The sequence below is a fragment of the Eschscholzia californica genome, unplaced genomic scaffold, assembly GCF_041429995.1.
Source record: "Eschscholzia californica isolate CP2 unplaced genomic scaffold, dmEscCali1.0.p SCAF_6, whole genome shotgun sequence".
NCBI lineage: Eukaryota > Viridiplantae > Streptophyta > Magnoliopsida > Ranunculales > Papaveraceae > Eschscholzia > Eschscholzia californica.
In genome coordinates, this window is record NW_028238483.1 from 33,907,136 (window position 1) to 33,917,931 (window position 10,796).

The following is a 10,796-nucleotide window of genomic DNA, read 5'->3' on the forward strand; positions in this document are numbered from 1 at the left end:
AGAGAGACTATTTCCTATCCTAATACTGCAAATTTATCACTGAAAAAGAATGAATACATTGCAGAAGCTAGAAAGAGAAGCGATCATTCAACTAATTTACTTGATAAATAGTAACAAACGGGGAACTTTGTAAAATATATCTAGAAAACAAGAAAGAATTTTTGTCCGGAATGGTCCTCTTGAGCTGACAATTGTTCCCGTTCAAGAGAGGACATACAGGTAAATTGTTGACCACACCGTAAGCGAAAAAGCAGCAACCAGGTACGTCCATAGGAAAATGATAGAGCACTCTTCTTGACCCACATCAAACAGTTGAGCCATGGTTCCTACATTAAATTCAAAGTTAATACAAATCTACTCATTCTTTCGAATAATATTTTGACGAGTTATTCAGCAAAATTTAGCAGCAACATTTTGTGCTCACCGATATTCATGGCGGGTGGCAAAGTAAACTGTACCATAAGAACGTATTGGAATAATTTTTCAGAAGGTAATAAACCAAGAGAGTCGGCTCCTCTAACTATTACTATTCCGATTACTGGAAGGATAATATATTTCACACAAATGATCCCGATAATCACCAGAGGCTTCACTTTAGAAGAACGTAAACCTGTTCAAAGCAGAGAAGGATGGAAATTTCATGTAATCTTATTTCAAAGTCTAGACATGTTTAAGCGAGCGGTTACCTTGTATGAGGTTGCCTCCAAGGATAAGAGTTATGCAAGGAATTGCACCATTCCTACACAAATCGAGTTTCTTTTAACCGATAAACAACAGGAGAAAAACACTTCCATGGGGAGAAGAAGCAACATTGATATGTTTTACAATATAGGCAGTAAAGACAAAGCTTACCCTAACAACGTTACGGAGTCTTGAATCACTCGCAAAGGTGCAGTGTCGCCAATGATAAGATTCTTCAGCCATGTCACTGCCCCGAAGATAAATCCGAGAATCTATTGAAGGAAATAAAAGAATTAAAAATGGCACTACTCTTAGGTCAATTAATATCTTGAATGAGGATGTCACTGAGATAACATTACAGCTGCAGTGGTGGGAGGGGTCATTAGTTCATGAAGGATCAGCTGAAGAGTGCTCCTTATTCGACTCATAAATGTTAAGTTCTCTAGCATCTTCGTACTAGATATGTGTCGTACAATCTGCAGTTTTGAAATGAAGATCCCATATCATAATCAGACATAATTATCATCATCGGGATTAAGATCCATATACTCTGAAGGAGCTAGGATGTTAATTTGGTACTCACAGCTTTACTCATATAGTCTATATCTTCTTCATCGGCAGATTTTTTGAATTGGTCTTGTTCTTGACAGTTGTTTGGCTTGAGAAGACTAGTTTCTTGATTGGCATCCAAATCTTGGTTTGGTGTGTCTGAGATGGCAAGTGTTTGTTGAAGTGCTTTATACCTCTCGGCTGATGAATGTAGAAGATGGTAAGTGTGTGTCCATATATAAAAACCACCAAGCTGCACATGTAAAAGTACCGAAATTCAGTTTTCTTGTTCTTTTTAAAAGCGAAAAAAAGTCAATCGGACAGGATATATCATCGAACACTGGAATTGGCTTGAAAGGTGTACCGCCATGGAGAAGGATACATAGGAGAGTCCAAGTGAGGTGCAAGTTGTTGCGTCACCAAATGGGCTAGCGTCTTCTCGACAGATTGCTGGGACGATTATCAATGGGAGGTTCCCCAAGTTCCCTGATAATGTCAAATGGATTTACAATTATAACAACTTGAAATTGCTCAAGAACAAAAAACTACATTTATATTGAGATGTGAATCTTCACTAAATTAATCGAGAGAGAGAGAGAGAGAGAACCTGCAGAGCAAGCAGCAATGACAATGCCTGTCACATGAGGTTGAGGTTTAAGTATTTTTGTGAGGACCCAACCAAGAATTCCTCCTATTAAGAATGTTAAGCCCACATTTATGGGCATAAACCACCTGTTTAATTTAGATCATATTATTATTATTCAAAAGTTACATATATGAATGAGTCAAGTAAATGAATGAGAATGAGGGTTACCATGAAATGATGTCGTGAAGAGTAACCGTTTTGGCTAGGCTCGCAAACACGAGAGCTGGTGAGAATACCGCAAACACTATCTGCAATTCATTCGTTCATCCCCATTCGTAAATTCACTCATTTATTTTCTTACTTTTTTTTTTGGAAATGGCAAGACTCGAACCCTGGTCTCTCGGACGTGATTACTTAACTAAAATGGGCTTCACTTATTCATCCTTACGACCTAAGTCTTAGTAGTTATCAATAATGACCTCCGATTTGATACCCACACCTAAGTCCATGGATACAAAATTTTGTTTTAAGCATATATTCCAAAAGCCCGCCCATAAAATCTTGACACTTACTAAGTTTGAGCGTGCAGATGTATCCCAGACTGGGACGCTTTATCACATAATGTGGGACTATCACATTCATTCATTATCACTACCTTACTTTCTAACTCTATGCATCATCAATATATCACTCGAATCATAATAATACCTACTTACATATATTAAGTACCTTGTTGATATGTTTACGAGCATCGGCAGTGAGAATATTCAAGTAGTTGGTAGCGAGGACAGCTCCAAGAACACTAATTATGAGAACCTGCAATATCGGTGCGCTAGCTACCTCCAACAGTTTCCAGAATACCCCCATTTTAATTTCCTATACATCATCATCATCAATTCCTCATATATTTAATACTCCTATCCAAAAGTTTCACATTAACAATTCATAGTAAATAAATTATATTAATTTCTTTAATGTTTATTTTGGGAGGTTGAGAAAAACAAGTAAGGGTAGTTGAAGTAGTTCGTGGTATACATAATTGATTATAATGAATGAATTAATCTGAAGATGAAAAAGGCTTTTGACCATGTCTTTCTAGTCATTGTTGAATCCAATTATATATACACAATAAGTTAATTCCATGTTATAAGAATCTTAAAAATAAAATTGAAAACACAAACCATTTTGTGGTAGTATGTCTTTAGAGGGAGGAGGGTATTCCTGAAAACATGATCAAATCATCTTTAGAGAGAAAGAAATATCAGAGAAGAAGAAAAAGAAAAACAGGACAATGTAGAGAGAGAAAGAACCTGGAAAATATAATTAATGGGAATATTAGATAATGATTAGAAGGAAGAAAGATGCATGGGATTGATTAGAAGGAGAGAGAGAGGGTGATGAAAATTCTCCGGTGTGCAAATGTTCCCAGTAAAAGAAAAACCAGGTACGTAACTCTCCTCCTCCTTTAAATCAAATCAAACAGGAGAGAGAGAGAGAGAGAAATAGGGATGAGTGAGTGATCCAAGGAAGAGACGTGTTTAATATATCTATGTGCCCCAGCTATTGGCTCCCCTACTATTCCGTCCCCACCCTAAACAACAATCTCACTAATCATTACACCAGGAGTCCTATTATATAAAAATGCTAAATCTTCCTTAAAAAAAGAGCCCATCATCGTCTGATGCTGATGTGGTCAATCTTCATCGGACGGAATATTTCGAATTTTCTAGCCCGTCCAACAGAGGCCGATTAGGTGCAATCGAGGTACTCAATGCTCTTGCGAACCAGTCAAGTGAGAGACCAAAGATTTTAAGGGTGTTTATACATGATTAATTAACTACAGATGAAAAATGATGGTTCATATTAATTATAAATATTTGGAAAGTACGTATCTTCAACTCATTCCTCCATTTGTAAACATATCCGTTGGAGATTCATATTAATTATAAATATTTGGAAAGTACGTATCTATCTTCCTCAGGATGTCCTTCAATTCCATGATGAGATAGGATTTTGATCATAAAATACAATAGGTTATCATTTTTCAATTTTAACCAGCCAAAAAACATGGTGGAAGCACCTGTGGATTCTAGCCAAATTCTTCATTGTCATTTTCAGATATGATAGTTACTTGCATATAGAGGCCATGGTCAATGCTTGCATTTGGAATGGTAGATGGGGGTTGTCCATTAGCCTAGCTCTCTGCAGCCTTGGGGCCTATAGTTGCTAGGCTTTAAGAGGTAGACATTGATGTGTCCCATGAGGATACAAAGGTGTGGTGTGGTCAGCAAATGATAAAGGTGTCTCCACCCTAAAGAGCACCTACGAAGCCCTCAGCCACACTAACCCCGAGGTAACTTCGTGGCATCGTGTCTGGTTTGGACGTAATATCACTAGGCACAGTTTCATTACCCGGGTGGTGTTACATAGAGCAATTATAACCAAAAAGAAGTTTTATGCAAGTCTAAGTCTTCAAATACACTTAGTAGAATGGTCCCTTTGCTTAGTCTGATCACGTAGAACACTGATGGGTCCTTTAGTTCTGACCAGGCTGGGTATGGGTGTGTCCTTAGGGACTGTTATGTTATTGTTGGCTTGTCGCTACCCTCGGTGGTGCAAAACCTATTAGTGTGTTTCATCCGGAATTGCAGAGAATAGAAGCAGCTTTAATGCTTGCATGCTCTTACAAGTATACGATAGAGTGGTTATGGCTTCAGACTCCAAATTAGCTTGTGATTTGCTCATTAAGCTAGGGGTTGTGACGGTTGTCCCTCCGTAGACATCTTTGTTCTCGTGGAGAAGAATTAAAACCTAGATTGCAGGTTTTGATGAGTGCAGGGTGGAACACATTAGCAGAGAAACAAAACACGTTGTGAACATTTTATCTAAAACTAATACTACCATTGGTTTGAAGGTGTTGTCCGCTGCTGAGCTGAGACTAAAAGTGCAGAAAATTTTGGTTGACGGCAAGGCAAAGTCGATTAGAGAAGACGTGTAAAGTGATAATGTGGTTATGTTTCTCTTTGTGTGGAAATGCACTTGATGGTGGTCATTCACCAATGGTACTATGTGTTTTAATTTGTTTGAATCTTATAGATTTTTGTTTTTCCTTTTTCTTTGATTGTTAGTTGATACTTTTGTTAGGGTTTGAGGGCCCTTAGCCCTTCTCGTTTTTGCAAACAAAAAACTTAGTGAGAGCCATAAGACTATGTTTGATATAGAGTCTATCTCCTCCAACATATTAATTTATTGGGTTATTTTCTCTCTGACTCCTAATTTATGACCAACTTCTTTCTTGATCTTGCTTTTTTAAATTCAAAATTTGTCCCTATAACTCCCTTTAATTTTCGTTATAATTATTTTCTCTTCTAAAAAGTACACTCTCATATGTCACTGGGCACTACTCTTTTTCAAGGTCGTCAAATCAACCACCTATAAATCATTTCTTTTTCATTTTCACCAAATAATACACACTTCCCAAATGAGCATCCATTATCAACAACTAATACTAGAGTCTTTGAACAAAAACAACAACAACTAATACTAGAGTTGGTTCCAGTATAGGTCACTTCCACTCATACTTCTTCCTCTACCACAAGCTTCAGAAGATTTATGTAACATGTTTCATCCCCTGCTGGACATGTAGAGTATGAGTTGATTGGCGAACAAATGATATGATGTTTTGGTAGTTAGCGAACAAACCAAATGGAGAAAATCACAAAAAAAAAAAAAATACGTGACATGTTCTGTTTGTGGGACATTTCTGAGAGGCCCTTGCATAAAAATGTGTCATTTAGCATCACATGCAATTTATACACCCTTTGTCTGAGTTGGTGTACTTATCGAAATGAGAATGTTAATGCAAGTACATTCCTGGAGGTCTGAGTAGCTAGCCATGTGGAGCATACTGATTTTCTATTCCACAAGATCAAGTACGAAATTTTCTCTATTTACAACCTGGCAGAACCACAACACGACTCAAGTCAGCATAGAGTCCACGCAGTTGGGTGTGATGCAGGAGAGGAGTTTCAATGGCTATCATTAATGCTTCCTTGTGAGACTCTGTTCTTTAATAACCCACACATTTTCTCATATCATTATGGTCTTCCTAACATCAAACACTACTATTACGCATAAGTGAAAGGTTGATGTAATCACAAAAATCTATCCTGCAAAATCTTAAGGTCTGAAGTCACCATTGAACCTTTGAAGCAGTGATGAACCATAAGTAGGTAAAAGCATCTTCAAGAGAACCATTTTACATTAAATATAACTAGAGAACAACATATAAAAGTAGAAACAGATATCAAGGTGCTAGAAAGAAAATGCAGCAAGGTACCAAACGAGATTCGACCACCGTCCTCAGTAGTGTGATCAAAATTTAGTATAGCTTGTTAAAGGATGGGAGCTGGTAAGAGAGATTGCAGTCATATTGTAACTGAATTGTATGGTGATCACCTTGGCCTCAGATCCCGCTGAAAAGACAAAGCGATAACTATCAATGAATAATATATTACATATGTAATAGGAAAAAAAACGGATTTCGGATTGAGTAGAAGCAATAACAAATAAAATCTGATTATAAAGTAACTGCATACCACTATAACTGGTTTATTTATTCTCCTACTGAACTTAGTAATAATAGCTAATCTCGTTTTATCACAGGAAAACCACACCGAGGTTCTTGAACTTACCCGCATGCCCCAACCAAAAAGCGAACCCCACACAAAATATCAATTTCCTGGCACCCGTAAGTCCATTCTGTTGGGATTTGACTCATCTATACTTTTAAACAACTACTGTTCATAATAATAAAAATGATAACAGTTCGGCATTAAGAGTTGAGCTTCTGGCTAATCATGGCCAGAGTATAACATGTCGTTTTGAGTGGTGGTGTAAGGCGCCACCGTTTTATAGTGAAATATGTTCATGTAGAAGAGCAAAACCTAATCTGTCTTACAATACTTCTTTCACTTGAACATCAACTGTTTCAATACTCCTGTTAAATAATAAAAATTATCAAGCCAAAGTTGAAACTTGAAAGCTTACTTTTGGTCCGCGATCGGTTACTTGTGGCTGTCGACTACTCTCCGGTTGATGTACCAACTGCGGACTATCATGCTTGTAGAAAACCTGCAGAGATCTCACAAGGAAGGGGCGCGCAATATTCACTTCCATTGCAGATAGATTTTGCAGCTGCGGAGAAAAAATTATAGATGGTAAGGATAATTGATATTTTGATACACAATGCAACCTGAGGTATTGAGGAGCAAAATGCAGTCATCTAATAAATTCAAAAAACTCAGCTACAAGTCCCTAAAGAGTGACATTCCGAGGATGTGTTATTAAACCATGGTAAAGAACAGCAGGAATATGCCGCAGCAGGCCATCAATCAATAAACCAAGAGCATATTTGATAATTAATGTTAAATGATCTCTCTTTTAAAGCTTAAGGCGCATGCACATGGTAAAACATAGCTCACACCTTTTTAAAATAAGTTAAAATAACATAGCTCACCCCTTTTAAAAATAAGTTCCTTTTGATAATGATGAACTGCTTTGGTTTGTCCACACAATGTTTGAAATGCTCGAAACCAGGAACAAGTTGTTTCTCATTGACAACAACAAATGCAATCAGGGAAGTGAATGTCATACCTTCACTGCATGCGTACGAGTAGCAATTCTCTCAAAGCCAGTCTCTACCTTATAAAACCTAACATTTCTGATGTCCTCAATCAGGGATCTTACCTGTCAGAAAGGAATATATTTTTCAAAAAGTATATAAATAAATAAGTACTTGAGAAATCAAGCAAACCAGGTCAATCACTCAACAAACTTACCATATAAACATCTGGGATGTCCTCGCGAGCACTGTTGGACAGAAATGTTGGTTTCAGACGAGTGAAGTGTTTCTTTTCTTTCATAAACAAAATTAAAGATAAATAAATTATCTAAAGAAGTGTCTAACATACTGATCAAACAAAAGCCTCGAAATTTCGACATAATGAAATGGCAGTGGCTGAAAAAAGTTTGGGGCTTCACGCTCTGATTCCAAAACCTGTGTCAAATTTTCTGCTCAAGAAACCATAATTAGAATTGATACTATATACTCTTGATCTCAATTTGTTGTTTGATTAATTGAGTTATGAAGAATACTAAAATTCTTATGCAGTTCTAGGATTCTAGTAATTCTATTTTGTCATATTACATGTATAGACTTCACTCCATAAATCTAAGTTGGAGATTGATGGATAATAGCAATGTTTAATGATTCTCTTACTCCAAGTATAAAACTATAAATTAGTTTCTTTTCGAAAATCAGATGTTTCGATCACAGAAAAAATATGAAAGATGTTTAAGTAGCAACAGTTAAATTTCATGTTTCGAGAATCAAAATCCACTAAGTAATTCCTGAAGTGTTCTCCACAATTTCCCAAGGATTAGAAGATGCAACAACCAGAAAACCATATCATCCAGAGTTAAATAACGAAAAGGAGACTCATTTCTTTATGAGCAACAAAAAAAAGTCATTACAGATTCAGAATAACTGTGTCAATGGAATCTAATTATCCTGAAAAACACAAAAGAAATTGTCATTTGGTATCACATTTAGAAGTCTTACACACTTATACGCTCAAGAACAAGAAAAAGAGGGGTTGGTGGGTGGGGGGAGGGGGCACACAATTGGCAATATCTAAAGAAGAATTGAGCCGATAAAGATGTTTCCTGGAATACTATGATTGTTGCACAGCTCAGTCACTGACCAGAGGTTAAAACCCTTCAAGCAACATTCTGTTTGGACCCTGGAGGAGTAAGCTTTCGAATGATGAATTTCATATTCTCAACCATACTTCGAGTTAGTATACTTGTTTGGCGACTCTGTTATTATGCTGGACCGACATTAGACCTCCAAAAGTAAAATTTCATTGTTTTCAGATGTACAAGTACACTTTGTTACGCTTAAACCCCGACTAAGTAATCCATATTATATCACGATATGAGTTAAAGATTCAAAGCATTACTGCTATTATAAGGTCTCCTGGCCATTTTAGAATTTGAGAATAATGTCTAACATAAGTAATATATATGATACTATAATGAATCGAAGGTTTAATTATATCAAAACCTACCCACAGACATCCATTGAGGAGGTCGAATGCTGCACTTCCCTCTCTTCTTCAAAGCCACCGCAAGCCAAATTGGTACTTGGGTAGCTAGTTGTGGATGGAAAGGGCCAAAATCTCCCTGTTAACGTAATTATTCAAACATCGTGTCAGCCTTTTCGCACACTCCACATTTAAGTAGGATACAAACTATTCAACAGAAGAAATGCAAGGAATTACACGTATGAAGTAAAGAGCATCCATTTTCATATTAGGAACAATCTCCACCATTTCATCTTCAGCAAGAAACTCAACCTGGAAATTCAAGATCGATGCATAGAGTCACCATCGTGTTAAACATAAACTTCCAAAGGAAAAAAATAATTGACTAAATATAGATTGAAGAAACATGTGGCTTAGAATGGGAATGAAAATCTAATTATGAGGGAGAAATCAATAGGTACCTCTGCAGCAGAGAACATTGATAAGTGGGGATCTGATTGTCCAGCCATTTTCCCAAATTTGACGAATCTACGGCTTAAAACCAAATTCTTTTCCTTCTTCAATTGTTGTAGATCGATTGAGTAGTTTGGGGAATTCAGAAGAGAAGATTACTGTACGAATGACGAACTGAAAGCTCGAAAATGTTGTATTTCGCTAGCACGAGACCTATAGAACATTGCACTCCTGGAAAAGGAAATTGGAGCATTGAGCTTTTTCCTTAAAACCTAATATCAGAAAAACTTCACTTGTCTAAAACCAACATTTCTGTCCAACAGTGCTCGTGAGCAGGGGCGGAGCTAGGATTTCAACTTAGAAGAGGCTGACCTTTTAATTCACGGTAGCCAACATTTTTAACGAAAAGTCACTATAAGTAGGTTTCAACCTATGATCCATGTAAGATTTATAACTTGTAAGAAAGTAGGAATCATAATTCGTAAATCATAACTATCAATGGACAACCGAACATCGCCTAATGAACACAATTTTAACTTATCTAACAATCATAACTTGTAAGAAAGTAGGAATCATAGTTCACAATTCATAATCATCAATCAATTGAAGTCTTTAATTTTCGATTTTCTAACCTTCAAGTGGTCTGCAAACAAGACTTATAAGAGGAGTTTCATCAAACAGTTGGGCTACAACCTAAACCACGTCAATTTCTAGATGAATTTCTTAAAAGAGAAAGCAAAATTGTGTGGAAAAAACCTGAGTAATAAGGATCAATAATCTCTATCAGTCAGAACATTCAGATTTTAGAATCTCTAACAAATTAATTACTTACACGTCGAAGTGGTTAGAATAAAATCAAGTATCGAGTACTCACCAGAAATCTGAGTATCCCCAACTTTGGAGTATTCCAAAATTGAAAGTTCAACCAAGAAAGTGGAGATTAAAGAAGATAAACCCTATACCTCTTCCCTGCTGGTGTCGAGTTGAGAAGTTACAAACTCCCTCTCTTTTCCCGTCCCCAGTGAATTAACTTGACTACTCTTTTGAAAACATCACCCAGACTGGTCGGTCTTCACATGGCTCCGCCCATGCTCGTGAGGACATCATTCATACATGGTAAGAGCAACTCCAACCCAAAGAGGGCCGAGGCCCAAAGTCTAACTTTAGGTGTTTGATAATAGGGGTTAGGGGTGGGAAAAAGATCCGGAAGACCGCTATCCGACCCGTTCGACCGAGAAAAAAAGTGTCCATGGACATCCGATGGTCATAACGGTCAGTGTTCGACCGGCCCGAAAGAATTGGTGGACGGTCACGGTCAAAATTCTATGTTGAAGGACCAACCGCTAAACCGACCGGTACGAGTGACCGAATAGTTTGACCGACTAAACTGTCCTCATTTTTAGAAGTTGACCGTTGAATTT

At 37.1% G+C, this 10,796-nt stretch overlaps 2 protein-coding genes across 5 annotated transcripts; both read right to left on the reverse strand.

Annotated features, from left to right (window-relative positions):
• Positions 1-69: 69 nt before the first annotated feature.
• LOC147533902 (protein PIN-LIKES 7-like) lies at positions 70-3,425 on the reverse strand. Of its 2 annotated transcripts, none has more exons than XM_086648881.1 (12): positions 3,127-3,425; positions 2,998-3,037; positions 2,546-2,692; positions 2,045-2,124; positions 1,838-1,962; positions 1,595-1,716; positions 1,265-1,483; positions 1,041-1,157; positions 853-953; positions 687-739; positions 425-610; positions 70-326 (listed from the first exon to the last, which is right to left on the reverse strand). In XM_086648881.1, the coding sequence occupies exons 2-12, from the start codon at positions 2,998-3,000 to the stop codon at positions 202-204; spliced, it is 1,278 nt and encodes a 425-aa protein (XP_086505007.1). In that variant the 5' UTR covers positions 3,001-3,037; positions 3,127-3,425; the 3' UTR covers positions 70-201. The 2 variants fall into 2 exon arrangements, with proteins under 2 accessions (XP_086505007.1, XP_086505008.1); XM_086648882.1 differs by lacking the exon at positions 2,998-3,037 and having other exon boundaries at positions 3,127-3,222; positions 3,270-3,409.
• A 2,525-nt stretch (positions 3,426-5,950) lies between these two features.
• PSF2 lies at positions 5,951-10,530 on the reverse strand. Of its 3 annotated transcripts, XR_015227848.1 has the most exons (10): positions 10,250-10,530; positions 9,384-9,606; positions 9,160-9,234; positions 8,947-9,061; positions 7,789-7,888; positions 7,657-7,687; positions 7,472-7,564; positions 6,866-7,012; positions 6,079-6,291; positions 5,951-6,020 (listed from the first exon to the last, which is right to left on the reverse strand). XR_015227848.1 is itself a non-coding variant. In XM_086648883.1 (9 exons), the coding sequence occupies exons 2-9, from the start codon at positions 9,429-9,431 to the stop codon at positions 6,271-6,273; spliced, it is 630 nt and encodes a 209-aa protein (XP_086505009.1). In that variant the 5' UTR covers positions 9,432-9,606; positions 10,250-10,530; the 3' UTR covers positions 5,951-6,270. The 3 variants fall into 3 exon arrangements, 2 of the variants coding, with proteins under 2 accessions (XP_086505009.1, XP_086505010.1); XM_086648883.1 differs by having other exon boundaries at positions 5,951-6,291; XM_086648884.1 differs by having other exon boundaries at positions 5,951-6,291; positions 10,338-10,510.
• Positions 10,531-10,796: the final 266 nt, after the last annotated feature.